The sequence below is a fragment of the Drosophila teissieri genome, chromosome X (assembly GCF_016746235.2).
Source record: "Drosophila teissieri strain GT53w chromosome X, Prin_Dtei_1.1, whole genome shotgun sequence".
NCBI lineage: Eukaryota > Metazoa > Arthropoda > Insecta > Diptera > Drosophilidae > Drosophila > Drosophila teissieri.
In genome coordinates, this window is record NC_053034.1 from 11,709,928 (window position 1) to 11,726,063 (window position 16,136).

General features: G+C 44.6%; 3 protein-coding genes across 4 annotated transcripts; 1 reads left to right on the forward strand and 2 right to left on the reverse strand.

Annotated features, from left to right (window-relative positions):
- Positions 1-182: 182 nt before the first annotated feature.
- LOC122623740 lies at positions 183-5,679 on the reverse strand. The gene is made up of 4 exons (XM_043803058.1): positions 5,328-5,679; positions 4,415-5,241; positions 571-1,131; positions 183-509 (listed from the first exon to the last, which is right to left on the reverse strand). The coding sequence occupies exons 1-4, from the start codon at positions 5,661-5,663 to the stop codon at positions 404-406; spliced, it is 1,830 nt and encodes a 609-aa protein (XP_043658993.1). The 5' UTR covers positions 5,664-5,679; the 3' UTR covers positions 183-403.
- A 154-nt stretch (positions 5,680-5,833) lies between these two features.
- On the forward strand, positions 5,834-12,794 carry LOC122623741 (transforming growth factor beta-1-induced transcript 1 protein). Its single transcript, XM_043803059.1, has 5 exons — positions 5,834-5,971; positions 6,456-6,529; positions 10,628-10,852; positions 11,921-12,154; positions 12,223-12,794. The coding sequence occupies exons 2-5, from the start codon at positions 6,527-6,529 to the stop codon at positions 12,298-12,300; spliced, it is 540 nt and encodes a 179-aa protein (XP_043658994.1). The 5' UTR covers positions 5,834-5,971; positions 6,456-6,526; the 3' UTR covers positions 12,301-12,794.
- Positions 12,795-12,849: 55 nt separating this feature from the next.
- LOC122623743 lies at positions 12,850-16,029 on the reverse strand. Of its 2 annotated transcripts, XM_043803061.1 has the most exons (3): positions 15,830-16,029; positions 15,703-15,765; positions 12,850-15,615 (listed from the first exon to the last, which is right to left on the reverse strand). In XM_043803061.1, exons 2-3 carry the CDS (start codon positions 15,760-15,762, stop codon positions 12,967-12,969), a joined length of 2,709 nt encoding a protein of 902 aa, XP_043658996.1. In that variant the 5' UTR covers positions 15,763-15,765; positions 15,830-16,029; the 3' UTR covers positions 12,850-12,966. The 2 variants fall into 2 exon arrangements, with proteins under 2 accessions (XP_043658996.1, XP_043658995.1); XM_043803060.1 differs by having other exon boundaries at positions 15,703-16,029.
- Positions 16,030-16,136: the final 107 nt, after the last annotated feature.

Sequence of the window (16,136 nt, forward strand, 5' to 3'; positions counted from 1 at the left end):
ATTGTTTGGGGCTATGTCGGTTTACCAAATAAAGTGCTGCGAAATAATAATCATTTGATGACATAAGGAAGTTTTTTGTATTAAAAAAGTTGAATACAATAAAATGTGGGAGTATTCAATTAGAAAATGCCTAAAAATCATTGCCTACTTTCAGGATCTCCACCAATTATTAAAATCGATACTCTCGTTATCCATACACACAATAATTTTTATTTACATCATTTTTTGTCCATGGAATTTTAAAATTCTGTTAATTTTACTACACTTACAATTTGTCATCTTGTGGCGGAATAAAGTTACTATTCACGATACCATAAGACTAGTATAGAGCTCTATATTCAGTTCTGTAAAATCAGATAAAAGGTTTGGCAATTACGATGAGCATCGCAGGATGTTGCAATTATCAGTTCACTTTGTGGCCTACAATGTCGTTGATATAATTGGCTACACTGCGATGAAATTCGACATCCACGCTTTCGATTAGCTGCGAGCTTAGCTTGCTAGCCACTCTATAAAGTATTCATATATTATAAAATATTATGGTTTATATTTGTTATATTAGAGTCATACTTGGCATATATTTTCCAGGGCGCTGAGCTGTGTGAATTGTTGTAGAAACAGCTGCGATTGCAGTTGGCTTGAAAGCGGTCCCGGTCTTGGAGGACCTGCTTCCAAGGATCAGTGGCTCTGGGAGTAGTTGGATTCTTGGACTGGTTGTTATTATTCCGTGATGGTGAATGCGCCGCCTGCTCCCCTGTCCTCTCCTTCAGACGACGCTTCTCGCGGCAGTTAATCACCAACTGCTTGTCCCGCTCCAGCTGCGCCCGCTCCCGCATCGCCTGCTCCTGACGTTCGTTCAGCGGATGCTGAACGCTGCGATACTCTAGTGCATTTCTCACACTATGGTACTGTCCCGTGGCGTGCACTTCAGGCTCAGCTTTCAGCTCCTTCGGTTCCTTCTCCAAAGTGCGAGCGTAGTAGACATGGCCATCAGGACCATGCAGGACCTTCACCTCCTCGAAACGCTCATCGCCGGGTCGTAGATTCCGTTGCTGAGACCGATGCTCCTTCAGGTGGCGATGTCCTTTCAAGAATTTCTGCTTATACGGAGAATCAGCCAGGCTAAGGGGTCTAAACAAATTGGTTAATAATGCTAATTAGATTTGCAAATTAAGGGAGCACATTGATATTGTTTTGATGGACATAGCAGATGCTGATAGAAGTGTTATTTTAAAAGTCATAACATAACACGGGTTCATAAATAGAAATGATAATATCAAACTTATAGCTATGTATACATGTTCCCCATATAGATAAAGTTGAGTTATTGCATCAGCTTTCGGCGTTTTCTCCGGGAAAGAGGTGTCCGGGGAGCTGTTGGCATTGGCTTTCATATGGGCTGCCGTCACGCAAGTTTTCTTACCCCTCGGGGAACTGCACACGATGTCCTAAGCCCCAAAACCTCCCAGCCACCCACTCCACTTCCTTTTTCGCAGTGATAGTGGAAGGCAGAGGCCTCAAGGCCAATGCCAAAAATAGGAAAATTACAATTTCTCTACAACACATTTTTAAGTACCCTATTTGCTATCATTCTTTGATTTCTATGAAGATTTCCAATGGAGGCTTTAAGCCGTCCAGTTTATATGTAGGTTTCTTATACTTTTTCAAAGTATATATTTATGTAAATTATGTCGAAATACAGAATAGAATATTTTTAAGATTAAGTTTACAATTCGAAACACTGAAAACTAAATAATAATGAACTGTTGGCAATGTGCGTGCGATAGTCGTTGTAATTTGTAGGCTTTGTAGAGCATAAATACGCGATTCATTCACTCATTCATTCATTTGTGCCTTTATTCAAAGCCTGGGTCCCTGGGGTCAGGGTTGTGGCTCCACAACAACCCATCCACCCACCCGTTTTTTGGGAAACCCCCTCTCCTCCCCACCAATTTCAATGGCAGTGATAGCGCACGTAAATAATATGACACAATCAAACTTGGAAATGGAGAAGCCAAAAACCGTTGAAGAATTAATTAATAAACGCCGCCCGATGAGGCAACCCTCCGGCAGAAAGAGATGGGGCTAACCGTTCGCTAAATGGCAAAGCCAAATTTATTGATCAAACAAATAAAGCGCATCAGCAGCAGCAGAATGAAACAAAAGTCCAGAGTGGAGCAAATGACGAAATAAAGTCATGAGAACTACGAAAGGGGGGTTTTAAGATCTACAGGATAGGATTTATCAAAAGGTTAAAAGGTTTTCGGGTGGCAAAGAGCCCATCACAATTTATACGAACATTTGCCGATAGGTAAATGTAGCCACGCATACCCAGTAAGATATAGGGTATAATTGGATATCGAACTTTGGTTAGGTAAAGAGAAGTATCGCCATTCTGCAAGACCAACTGAAAGGTTATAAGGTTTCTGGCGTGTATAAAAGCCATCACTATTTATAGAGTTCCTCCATTAACCAAAATCGAAAGATTGCCGAATTTCGGTTAGGTAAATATAGCCCAGCACACGGTATACGAGTATGCGAGTATATACGCCCATATAACGCAAATTCCAACTGCAAACAGTTGTCGATTAGCGCCCGGCGATCGTAGTATTTGATTACGTTCGTTCTTCATATCAGCAAAAGAGCAAACTGCAAAAAATACAACAACAAAAAGCTGCCAAATTTGCACACCAAAGACAATAAAAAAGTAACGAAAGCGCGAGACATCATGAGACATTAGCGGTGCCAGTAATGACCCAAAAACCAGAACCATATAAAGCCAGTAATCCGAAAAATCAGCGGGAGAGCGCGGAGCCAAGCGACCCTGAACTTGCCATTAGTCACCGACTTTGACTATCTTAACAGTTAGATATCTACAACTAAGCCCCACTGGATATATTGTATATGTATAATCATGTAAACAATTAACAGAGTTAACTAGAAATTAGTTTTAGCAATCCTGGAATGGAACAGTTGAGGGGGGAAATGTATTATAGGTATTTTCTAAACAAAATTACACAAAAGCAAGATCTGTAAAGAAATTGTTAATGGATAATTGAGCACTAATGCTTTATTGCTTTTATTGTTAAGCCATAACATCTTTACAGGTGGCAGTTTTTATACTTAATTCTTGTCAATTATTTAACGATATTGTTTGCCAATTTGTACTTTATGGAGCTGTTTTTGACTGCAATAAAATTGATAAGTAGGTGAATAATAAAAATTCAAATCAACAAATGGTTCATAAAAGTTATTAAAATTGGTATTGGTTAATACTCTCTACTTTTATGTATATGCATATGAGCTAGTAAGTTTAACTATATGCTTTAAATATTGAAATTGCCTTTGAAATGTTATAGTAAATTAAATTAAATACAGGGTACTAAGGCTGTCGTGCAAGTTTAGCCCACAAAAAAGGGTCAAAAGAAAAGAGAGCGAGAAAGAGAGAGGGTTTGAACTAAAACAACAAAGTAAATCAAAACAAATACCTAAACAACCTGGTGGCCCTTGTTGTTGTTGTTCTTTTTGCTCCTGTTTTAGTTCTTCGTTAGCTGTTGTTGTTGTTGCTTTAGACGCCGGCTAAGGTGTTGTGGTGTGTGTGTGTGCTTGTGAGTACATGAGTAACTCCACGCGGGCAGAGCATCGGCAGCGCCGCCGGCAGAGCAGATGGCGTCAGCGGAGGAGCATTGCCAGCTGACTCCCACTTTCCGACTCTCGCCAATCCCCCCGAACTCCCCCTCTCTCCCACCTCTTTCGTACTCTCCCCCACACTCTCTCTCAGCTGACGACCGGCGATGACATCATTTTGGCGCTGCCATTGCCTCTGCCGCGGCGCAGTCGCAGCGCCCCAAACGTCGCCACCTCGTTAACAGCAGAGGTAAAGCAAATAGCAACGCTAATCACAAAATTCTCAGTTACCACAATCAAAACATATATATCTAATACATTAAAATATAACATTATAATAATATAGTAATGTCTGGTTCTAAAATAAGAATACAGTATTTATTTAAGTATGTAATTGAAAGTGTAGCAGTCACACCTAACATATCAATCATGTTTCTTTTAAGTACTGCTCATTTGTTCTACCTTTACGATATGTACAATGTTTGTAAATAATTCTAGATGCTATCCTCAGTACCTCTGCTGTTTGGGGCACCTACAGCATCTGGAGGAACATTATTTGATTATTATTTTCAAATATTGCTGCCACCTGGGTAGCCAAGCGAAACCGTAACCATTATACCGTTTCAACCGAAATAACCGAATCAATTTTACAACCGTAACTGAAAAAGGTAATTTCGAAAAACATCGCTACAATGATACTTATACCGGGTTATATTTACAATGGAGAGCGGATATGTAGAGTTATGTAGATAGTAACTAATAGTTTCCGATAATATAAGATACTCACATCATCTGGAGCAGCATGAGCATGGTGTTCCGGGCGGAGTCTCCGGAGGCGCCCACCATATCCACGATGCCCTTGTCGTGCTGCTCGGTCCGCTGCAGGAGCTGCATCAGTGCATCCCGCTTGGCCGCCGGCAGGTGCTGCGGATTCTGGACAAGCGGTATGGCAATGTCGGGGTGATCCCCTTCTCCACCCCCATTCCGATCCCGATCCTCCTCCAATTCAGCGCCGCCTCCGCCATCCGTTCTCATGGCATTGTTGTTGTTTCTACGGGCGCTGAGCATCGGCGTTCCAGCTGGCACTGGAGGTGGTTGCGCCATCTGGCGGCTCACCCCCTTGGCGACCTTGACGCCGGCCCCCCTTCTCCTGAGTTGCGCGGCAGGCGGCGGCGGTGGTGGCGGTGGCTGATAGTCGGTGACTCGCTCGATCCTCGAAAGCATGAGCTCCAACTGCTGGTGCGCCTCCGCCAAGGATTTGCCCTTTGTGGGCTGGCAAGGTCGTTGGGCGCTTGGCTGAGGCTGATGTTGATGCTTGGGGTCCGAACGTGATTGGTTGGCGAGGTGGGGACACAGATGCGAGTCGACCTTGGGGCGTACTGATCGCAGGCATGGACGCATCTGGCTGCCAGGCGGCTGTGGAGCAGCTTTTCGCAGAGTGGGTGGCGCTGCGGGCACGGTGTAGTGCCCACCGAAGGCCGATCGGGAGGAGGTGGCCAACGTGGAGTGGTGCGGGTTACGGGTCTTCACCGCCGATCGCTGACTTCGCTGGGTCACGGATCGCCGCTCCTTGAGGGACTGATCATCCCGGTAAGGATTGGAGATGGCAAGCAACTGGAATTATTTAGGTACGTATTTAATAATAATATTCTAATTAGCAAAATAATAACCTAATAACTTTGGATTAGGATAATACATACCCTGGCGGACAGAGCCTGCCGCGGAGGCTTCACTGGCGGCTCCCGTGACTGCCTTCGATCCTGCCGCCCGCGGGTGTCATTGCTACCTGGTCGCACTATGGCTACGTTTCCGGAACTGGGAGGCGAGAGCCGGCTGCGCTTGCCGGTGGATGCGGATGGGGTATTGGGAACGGAAATGGGGGCGTTGGCGTTGGCCTTGGCGGCATGGCTGCTCCTGCACCGCTGGCCCCTCGGACTCTCCGCTGCGCGGCCACTGCGCCTGCGCACCAACTGACGCGTCGACGACGCCGGCAGCGACGGCAGCAGCTGCTCCGGCCCCATCATATCCAATTCCATGCCGTCGCAGCTCCTCCTCTGCCGCTCCTCAGTCGCTCCTCTGCTGCTCCTCAGTCGCTCCTCTGCCGCTGCGCTGCCACGCACGCCGACGGCCGGCGGTTCAGTTTCAGTTTCTTGGCCGACGTTCGCCGGTTCGGTTCGATTCGATCCGCTCCAATCCGATCCAATATATAACGCACTATATAACTATATAGCCAAATACGAGTCGCGGTGTTTTTCAACTTTTTTTCGCGCTCTGCCAACGTTTTGCGTGTTTTTTTTTGCCGCCACTGCCCTTTCTATCCCGATTTTCAACTGAAATTTGCACGGTATACTACAAAATAAACAAACACAAAATAAGTACGCAAAAATTGAGGGGAAACTTATTAGCATTTGCTACAATTACTTAAATTGTTTGATGCCGTCTGTTTTCTGTATTTCGAACTGGCCTTTTATTGACAGCTTTTGCTATGAGGGTTACTTTGTTTTGATTCAGCGAGGTGCGATTGAGCAGTTTGAGAAAAATGCGTTTCATTCAAAATAATTATCCGCCTTCAGAAACCCCCTATATTATTTTGCTATGATTAAAGTGCTTAACGAAGTTACTGGATTTGTAACTTCTAATGTAAATAATGTAGTTAAGTTCTGTTTTTAAGGGAAAGTAGCCGAACTTATTTTTAGTAGGCTGTGAAAATCATGTGTTGTTTTACATTTTTGTTCCTGTTTTCCCACTCAGTTAGTGCTTCGTTTTCCCCCGAGCATCAGCTCGCCCAAAACTAATGTCAACTGTATTTTTTCACATTTTTTTTTAAGTTTAAATCTCATCGAAAAAGCGCACAAGCAAACGCCAGCAGAAACAGCCAAAACAGCAAGCAAACAGCAAAATGGTAAGTGAAATAATATAACCATTTCGGGGAACGAAAGGAGTGGGTAGAGTGGGATGCTGGGTGCTCCAAATTCAAATCACTTTCCAACTAACTGGTCGCCCAGCTGGCTGGCCCAATACCAATTCCAATCCCAATCCCAATTCCCATTCCAAGCCCAAAGCCAATTCAAATCCGAATCCCCAATCTCCGGCGTGGGCGTTCTTCAAACAGGTTGGAGATTGCTCATACGCCGCGTTGGCCACCCATTCGGTGTGCTGTGTGTGTTGTGTGTGCTGTGTGTGTTGTGCCTAAGTTTTCCGCTTTCGATTTTCGGCCCGAAAGTTTTCAGTTTTCAGCTTTCCATGTGCAAGATTCATGGCACAAATGTGTGAGCGGAATTTTGAGAGTGTCAACTGCCAGCGAAATCAACTAAGCCCAACTGAAATTGTCATCCATCTGGCTTTTGGCTACCAAAAAAAAAAAACAAACATAAAAAGAGCGAAAAAAAAACAAACAAAAATAAAAATTCACGCACACTCGAATATGGTTTGCCTTGCCTTATTAGACTTTATGTTAATTACCATACTAAAAATGAAAAAAAAAAACAAAAAACAATAATGAAATAGTAGTGATTTTCAAGAGTTACCAAGTGTCTGCCAAGTGGGCGTTCCAAGTCGTGTTTTGGAAAATATTTGAGTTTCGAATAGTGTTGATCAGTGGGCGATAGCAAGAGTGCGGATTAAGGGCCCCGCTTTCCATAAACATTATTATAGTATATATCTAGTTTGTATATATGTATGTATGTACATACTTAGCGTCCTAAGGTTAAGCTAAGCCCAGAACATCTCGCCTCGGATGATATCATCCCCTCGCATTTTACACACAGAATATCATCAATTTACAAAGCGATTTATTCGTTGTCCGCTTAATAAAATGAGCCATATAAATCAGCCACTTTGGCGCAGCCTGCTTAACCAGAAGGTTTTGAAGAGTCATCACCGCGACCAAATCATCGTTATGTTCCATACCATAATGATCGTGATCGGGACAGGGATTCGGATTGGGATCGGGATCGGGAAGGGAGTGATGGTCTGGCCAACGTCTCGACGACTGATAAATGAAATTGGTTTATTCACCCGACTAACCACCACACGGAAATTAATGTTGATGTCAATGTTTGGGCTTGGCACTTTTCTAAGCATACAAGTCATTTGACTTTGGTTTTTCGATCTTCAAATAGTTTCTTCAAATGATGAATGAACATGATTTGCTTTTATATTTTCAACAACTCGATTGGCTGGCTCTGGTTTTCTATAGGAACTAGGTCTTCTTTTATAGCACTTAAACAACTCACTGGTTCTTATAGATATGCAGATTGTTTTGATTCGAGATATGTTTCAACCAAAACTTTCCATTGTCGTTCATACTTGTTTATGTTATTTAAATGGCTGTGGATTAACAACTTCCTATTTGTACTTTATAGCATATTTTAGTGTCTTTTAGTTCTTTCTTCAGCATTTAATAAGTTAAACTTTCTATAAATTGGCTAAATTTATGCGTGGCTTCCTTTTATCTTAACTTATTTAAAATGATGTTGTTATATGCTACAAATAGCCTTCAGAAAAGTGAAATTTCCAATGTTTTTCGCCATGCAAAAGTCTTTGAATAATCCACTCCATCGATCTTCCGCACAAGTTTCCCGGCAGATAATCGCATTTATATATACAATTTGCCGTATATTACAGAGCCATTTCGGCATTTCACTCACAGTTTAAATGGCATAATGGCCATTACGTATACGCAGTGTGTGCCGCACGATGTTTAGAGTGTGTGTGGGGATCTTTTGGGGGATCTTTTGCTCGTTGGAGGCGTCTGCTACCAATTATCTGATCCAAGGCAACAGGCCTTATATACACAGTGCATTGCATGCCCCGCTCCTCGATGATTGACAACTCTGATTGATGGACGCAGAGCAAACAATAACAACAATCGAGAGCACTTGACGCCACCCCCTCGAAAATGCCACCCAAACCCCTGTAAATTTTCACTGCCTGCCATGAATCATGCATTCAATATTTTAATTATCGCCTATGAATAAACAATATACTCGCACACAATACAAAAAGCGAAAGAGAGCGAACTGTAATATAGATTTCGACTTGTTGCGGTGGCCTCTGATGTATTGTTTTAATTTTTCTTTTTATTTTTATTATTATTTGTATTTTATTTTTTTTGTTTTTTTTTTGTAATTTTTACGTTCTGCTGCATCTGCTTGGGGCTTGTTGTTTTTGGTGCTTTCAAGGGAAAAATATTGGAATCGCTTGCAATATTGCGGCAATTAACTGATAAGAAATGCAAATCGTCAACAAAAAACGTAATGAAACGTGAAAATTGCAATTCGAGCTGAACTGAGTAAGCAAAAGATGGGTGACAGTGGGTTAAATGGCGGGTTAAATGCGGTTGCAATTCGCCATTATATGGGTTAACAGGCAGCTTCGATTTTTGATTAGTTCAATTTGCAGATGCAGATGGGGGCTAAGCTGGCAGTAAAGATCATTGAACTTCTTTTTCAAATCACTTTTTAATGTGTGGCCATACTAAATGTAGTGTATATACTTATTATTCAGTGCTAACTTTTTTATATATATGTATATACATATGTTTTTGTTTGTTTGCTTGCTGCCCATTAAGCGCTAAACATTTTGCTTAATTTTTGTAGCCTGGCTTTTTGTTACTTTTTGTTACTTTTTGCATTCGGGTTGTGTGGCCTTTTGTTATTGTTTTCTTTATCCAAGCAAACTTATTTGAAGTGTGCGAGAGCTGCTGCCCTTGGCCCCCTAAAAGTGCCCCCGTCTCTTTCTTCTGGGATAGCCCCCTCTCTTTCCCCCGTGCGTGTTTGTTTAATTCGATTCTAACTCTGGCGATGATCTAAGTGAGACGTCGTCTAATGCAGAAAGAAATGCTTGTTGTTGTTGTGGCTACATCTGGCGAACAACTTAAAACCAGCCAAAGAACAACGAACAGCGAACAACAAACCACGAATAACGAACAACGAACAGCGAACAGCGAACAGCGAGCAAACTTGGAAAGAAATGTGCGTTTAATTTGGGCAAATGAAATTGTTCAAAATTTGGAAATTACCGCACACTGAAATGTAAATAAAACCGCAATGAAAACATCGAAGGATCGCAATTTGCGGATATTTCACATTATTCCCATTATTTATGGCCGCCTCTTGCTGCACTTTTATGAGCAATCGTTGCATTCTCTCTTTCTGGCATCCATTTAAATCGTGTAACTTGGCCAACAACATCCGATTTCTAGCCCGACTTCTTGGGTGGTTCGCCCTTATTTACTCGGAGGTGTTACCACCAGGTGATAATGGCCCAAACGTGCTCGGCTAGTTAATTTAATGGCTTGGCCATACTAAAACCTAATAGCTGAACATGGCCAAAAAAGTAGAAAGGGTTGGCTAATTTCAGCAGGTGTTTGCTACCAAAGTGTAATAAAACTGCATACTTTTGGGGTCAACTTTCCTTTTGAGCCAAGCAAATGGGTCTTCAATTTTTTAATTACTTAAAAGTACATACATATGTAACTATAATTACAAAAAGACAAAAATTGTTGATATTTATTTATCTAAAACTTTAATCTCTCACAACTGTGGTGGCAACCCACCTGACAACTCAATATTGTATAATATATGTTATTGTTATTGTTATTATTGCCGCTGCTTTGTAAATAATTTTACGCTGATGCTCATCGTTTATTGTAGTATATATATATATATATATATATATGTATTTGTATATGTAATTATTTTGATATTTGTGCCGGGTGTTCTTTGTGCTGAAGCCTCTGGCATTTGGTGTTGGGTTACGTAAATTCGCACCAGCAGCTGTCTCTGCGGTTTTTGAACCCGCTGATGATGAGCTGAATCTCGGATGAATCCCATTAGCCCGCTCCCAGAAAACTCGCCCACAATTATGGTGTATTATGAAATATTTGAAGTACGTGATTTTCATTTGAAATGCGCGAAATTAATGGCTTCTATCCATCCATCCACTAATAATCTAATAATTTTGTTGCTGCTGCTGTTCTCTCTATTATTCTCGCCAGTCGGAGCCGCTGTCCATCTGTCACAAGTGCAATGAGGTCATCCAGCAGCGCATCATCACCGCTCTGGGCAAGACCTGGCATCCGGAGCACTTCGCCTGCAAGGACTGCCAACGCCCCATCTCCGAGGCCACCTTCAACATCCAGGCGGACGAGCCCGTCTGCTCCGACTGCTTCGTGAAGAACTACTCGGGCACCTGCTTCGGCTGCAAGCAGCCCATCCTGGAGGTGAGTAATCCACATTTTATGGTTATATTAAATGCTCCAGTAATATTATTTTATAGAGAAATGAGCAACTGCACAGCTTTATTTATTTATATATAGTAAAACTATGAAGTGCATGCAATGGTTTTCCTTATTCCATAACTATCCTATTTGGTGAAACCAATAGTTATTTGTCTGACAACTTTTATTTACATTTTTGCACCAGCCAAATTTGCTTCGCACCGGAAATTCGCAACCATGCTGATTAGGAACCGAATGTGCAAATATTTGTCTACTTCCCATCATCAGTGGTTCTGCATTCGAGTATAAGTAATCGTATTCGTATTCGCATAGGTATCCGTATCTTTTTCGTGTCCATAGTTCGCATCGTCTGTTTGCCATAAAATCCGCGGCTTTACGAGCATCGTTGTAATGAATACTGTCAACATTTACCCAGATTCGCTGCGCCATAAAACCACTTAGATATCTGCTCGTATATGCTTAGTGACGATTTAATTAAGGAAGTGATTGCGAATGTATTTTTAGACATTTCTTCTTTCAATTGAATAAGGCAAGAAAGTATCCGCAAATTTCTATTTTTATATGCCGCGCAGAGCAGCAAACGTCTCGAAAAGCATTCCAAATTTTACCTTTAAAACTGAAATTGGAAACTGCATTTTAGCATTGGAAATATTAAATACTTTTAAATCGATTCAGAGATATGCCAAAACACTGCATAATCGTAAGTGTAGTTGGGGATTTCTAAATTCAATAAATGCTTTTCACACACAGTATTTGTATTCATTTTATTTGGAGAGCATTTGTTATTCCCCCGCTGCTGTTTCATTTTGCGCAAGGTCGCGCTGAACTCATCGTGGGTGTGTGCGCCATTGATTGGCTTTGGCTATGATTGTGATTATGATTATAAATATTGGTATATATGCACATTGTGTGCGCTATTGGTTACTCGTAATTGGACTAAGTGTACTAATGCTTAGGCGCAGCTTGTTCTCTAATACAGCCTAGCATATATCGCTAGAATATACATACTTTGAAACTACTTCGCCTATATTTATGTATATATATTTTCAGCGCACCATCAAGGCCATGGAGAAGTCGTGGCACGAGGATTGCTTCGTGTGCAACGGACCCTGCAAGAAGCCGCTGGTGGGCACCTCCTTCTACGAGCGGGACGGGCATCCCTACTGCCGGGCGGACTTCGAGCAGCTCTTCGCCGCCCGCTGCGCCGGGTGTGGCAATCCGATAACGGAGAACGCGATCGTGGCCCTCAACGCCAAGTGGCATCGGGACTGCTTCCAGTGCAAGGTTATATCCCTCTAATACTAATGAGTCCAAGCAGTGTTTAATGGTTAAATATCTATGTGTGGTTTCAGAAATGCAAAACACCCATCACGGCCAGCTCCTTTGCCGTGGAGGATAACAAACCGCTGTGCACGGCCTGCTCCGGTTAGGGAGTCCGGAGGCCCAACCATTCACATCGCTATCTATGTATATTATCTATTCTTATGGTATTTGTAGTAATCCAATTTGTTGAGCCAATCGCCGAGGAACGCAGCAAGCTGCAAACAGCAAGCAGCAAGGTCGTGGAAATGAAAATGAAAATGGAAAAGTAGGAGAAATTCCAATACATTGCGGTGTGGAGAAATTACACATTTTGATGGACAGGAACACGAGAAGTGCATTCAAATGGTGGGGTGGAGATGTTGGCGGGGGGAGGGGGGTTGTTGTTAATGCTTAAAATAATTATAATTCTCTTTCTCTCGATCTATCGCTATCTCAACTATCTCACTCAAGCCCACGCCCCCAAAAACGCCACCCACTCACTGCGATTCTCCACTCGAAAATTCAATCGAACGTTGTCGTACTGCACAAAAGTATCTGATAAATAAAAATTAATCTTTGAATCATTGTTGATATCTCTTACAAATAAACAAAATACAAACAAGCTCCTCCGATTGTATTTTAATTTATTCAATTTATTTAATTCGTTCAAAGTTAGCATTTTACTTAACAATTTAGCTAAATGTCTCGCATTTGATCTAGTGAATAATAGTTAAACAATTTGGAAAATGAACAATTTAGACGACTGTCAGATGGATCGAGTATGCTTCGAGGATCTACCGCTCCTGGTGAACAGCTCCTCCCTGTGCGGTCTTCTCGGCCAGGATAACGCCCAGCGATCGTATCAGTGGATCCAGCACCTGTTTCACCTGCGAACGGGACACCAGGTGCAAGGCGTCCAGCAAGGCGCGATGCAGTTGCTCCTCCCGCGACGGTGACCTAGAGCTCTCCTGCTGCACATCCCCGAAAGGGTGATGACCCCCGTAACCGCCATAACCCACAGTGGGCAGCAGGCTCAGCGAGCTGCTGGTGCCACCATCGGCGGTCATCTGAATCTGGGTTTGCATCTCGTCGGGTCCAAGGGATGGCGCCTCCATATCAGCTGGCTGCTCAGTCTGCCCAGTAACATTCTCACCCGGATTCCCTGGAGTGGCGGTAGCTGCATGTTGAGTGTTCCTCGGACGACGCATCCGTTGTGGTCGCTTCTCCGCCTGCTGCTGACGCTCCTTGGGCACCAGACGCGGTTCATAGAGCTTCAGGTCATTCAGGCACATCTTGAGATCGTACCGCTCGTGCGAGCGCAGCTTCTCCTGCCTGGGCTGAGTGGGTGGACGCGGGGCACTTGAGGATTTCTTCTTGCTATGTTTGCGAGCACTCTGGTTGCCCAGGGGGTGACCCTTTCGAAGGCATCGCCGCATCGCCTCGCGGGCCAACTTGAAGCGCTCCTCCTGCATGTCCTCGATGAAGCTGAGGAATCGGGTGCACCGCTCCTGCAGGCACTCCACCACCGGGTCCTGGCGATCCAGCATGCCCTTGTCCAGGCAGCAGTTGGTCATCGTGTAGATCATCTCGATGAGGGCGCTCAGCTTCTGGGGCACCTTCTCGAGCAGGAAGTAGCGCAGTTGTCGTTGGTACGTCTGGATGGACTGCTGCATCAGGCCATAGACACAGACGACCCTCTGGCAGGCCTCATTGGAGTTGGCACTGTTGAAGCTGGCCACCGTGGTGTAGCGCACATCGTCGATCATTCCCTTCAAGGGGTAGAGGAAGTTCCTCGAGAAGCGCACGCAGAACTCGAAGGCATTGCGCTGGCGCTTCTGCCGCTCCTGGGCACTGCAATTGGGCACCTGGAGGTGGAGCAGACTGGTCTGCAGCTTGTCCAGTGCGTTGATGATGCGCTCTTGGGTCAGCGTGATCTTGTTGTAGATGGCCAACTTCTCAAACTTCAGATCCTCCAGCGACTTGCTGTAGACCACCATGGGCTTGGCTTTGCGCCGTCTGCTCACCCTTTCCGGTGCGGCTACCACCTCCTTGGGGGGATTAGGCGGATTGGGAGAATTAGGAGGATGATTTGATGAGTTCTGTGGCCCGGCAGCAACCTCATCTCCGCCTCCCGCTCTCAAGGTGCGTCGTGTCCTTGGATTGGCGGGATTCCTATGACTTCCCGCCGCCACGACATTAGTCCGGCGAGGCCTACTGCTCTTTGGACCACCATCCACCACCGACTGCCTTTGGTTGCCCCGCCTGGACTGCGGTGCCTTGGGCAGCTCCAACGGTTGCACCTGGCATTCCCGATCCTGCACTCGCAGCGTCTCCTCCGACCGCTGCGAGGTGTATCTCATGGGCGAGAGACTCTTGAGCAGGCTGAGCCGATGGGGGCGCCTCTCCATCTCGACAAAAACAGGCTGGGTGGGATGCTCGACGCGATTATCCCTATCCGATTCACTGGAGGTGTACTCTGGCTTGGGCTCCACATAGCGCATGTAGCCCGGACGATCCGCATACTCGTGCTCCAGATCGCTGTCCTCGAGGAAGAAGGGCATCACTGGCTCCGGCTCCACTGTGCCGTGTTGCTCCATGAACTCGTAGGCCGAAAGGGAAGTGGCATTTTGCGCCTGGCAGACATTCACCTTGATCGCCTGCGACGCCATCTCCGATGGCAGGATGTCCGCCCACTTGGGCTGCGGCTGATGATAGTCCTCGTAGGATATTAGACCCATTGTGGCCGGCGAACTATCGCCATCCACCCACGATGCCTGCGGCGGAGCTTCCTGTGCCTTCCTCTGCTTCTTTGCCCACATCCTTCGCTGCTTGGCCAACACTTGGGGACGCGGAGTGGCATCGGGACTGACTGGGGACGACTCTCCCAAGCTCTGGAGCTCAGCACACACCTCCCGATGCAGTTCCTCCAGTCTTTCGTAGGTGTGGTCCTGCTGCATGGCCTCCATATGGTGATTCCTTCTCCGGCTCGTGGCTATCTGCTTCTTTCGGGCCCTGCTTTTTTTCTTCACAACTTTTGGTGATTCAGAACCCCCACAAAGACGAGGAGACTGTTGGGCTTGGTACTGAAAGTCGTTTGAATCACTACCATCATACTCCGCATCATCATTAGCGTTATTATCATCATGATCGTCATTATCGTCATTATCATCATGATCTTCATGATCGTCATTATCGTCGTGATCTTCATTATCGTCATTGTAGATGGACTCGGAATCGAGGGACAGCTGGGTGACCACGTCCAGATCGCGCGAGGTCACCATGCTGGTCACATCCTGGCCAGGACGACGAACCTTGCAGAATCGCGGCATGCTGGGCACATGTGCTCTGCCCATTTCCCGCTGACGCTTCATTTGGGCCAACTCGGCACCTCGCAGGGCATTGTAACGCCTTACCGCATTCGGAATGGACTCCGGTCCGGCGAACTAGGTAACCAAGTAGGTGGGTCACCATTTAACCATTTAACCAATTAACCATTCACATTAGCTATTAATATACTGCATCAATCTTACCCGAAACTCAAAGTTGCTGCCTCGACCAGCAGATTGGGAATCATAATGGCTTCCGTACATATCCTGGTAGTTCATGTTCCTTTGGCTTCAGTTGATTGTTTTAGATAAGTGTAATGGTATATTTTACCTTTTCACGGAAATTGCATTTGTATCTCAGTGGTTTTCTTGTTTACTTTTTTTCAGGGGATCTTAAAACAGGAGTGAATTTTGCTCTGAACGTTTTTCCAAAATACAAAAATTATAAGAAAGGGTCTGAGTGAGATTTCTGTTGATAGGTTTTGCATGAACGTTCTGATCGACCTGGTTTTCCAAAGTCTCCGGCTTGCCGTCAAGCTAAACCCAAAATCTGACTACTTTTGTTCACCTGCTCAGTTGAATGGATTGTGAAAATCCCCAAGTTTATCCCAATCCCATTCCATAAAAAAAAGACACCT

Excerpts from the sequence above, each read along its gene's own strand:
- LOC122623743 (XM_043803060.1), bottom strand. The coding sequence starts at position 15,777 with ATGAACTACCAGGATATGTACGGAAGCCATTATGATTCCCAATCTGCT. Across the intron at positions 15,616-15,702 it reads GCAGCAACTTTGAGTTTCGG|TTCGCCGGACCGGAGTCCAT; the intron begins GTAAGATTGATG and ends TTGGTTACCTAG.
- LOC122623740 (XM_043803058.1), bottom strand. The coding sequence starts at position 5,663 with ATGGAATTGGATATGATGGGGCCGGAGCAGCTGCTGCCGTCGCTGCCG. Across the intron at positions 1,132-4,414 it reads CTCATGCTGCTCCAGATGAT|ACCCCTTAGCCTGGCTGATT; the intron begins GTGAGTATCTTA and ends CAATTTGTTTAG. Across the intron at positions 510-570 it reads CCCTGGAAAATATATGCCAA|AGTGGCTAGCAAGCTAAGCT; the intron begins GTATGACTCTAA and ends AATACTTTATAG.
- LOC122623741 (XM_043803059.1), top strand. Across the intron at positions 10,853-11,920 it reads GCAAGCAGCCCATCCTGGAG|CGCACCATCAAGGCCATGGA; the intron begins GTGAGTAATCCA and ends ATATATTTTCAG. Across the intron at positions 12,155-12,222 it reads GGGACTGCTTCCAGTGCAAG|AAATGCAAAACACCCATCAC; the intron begins GTTATATCCCTC and ends GTGTGGTTTCAG.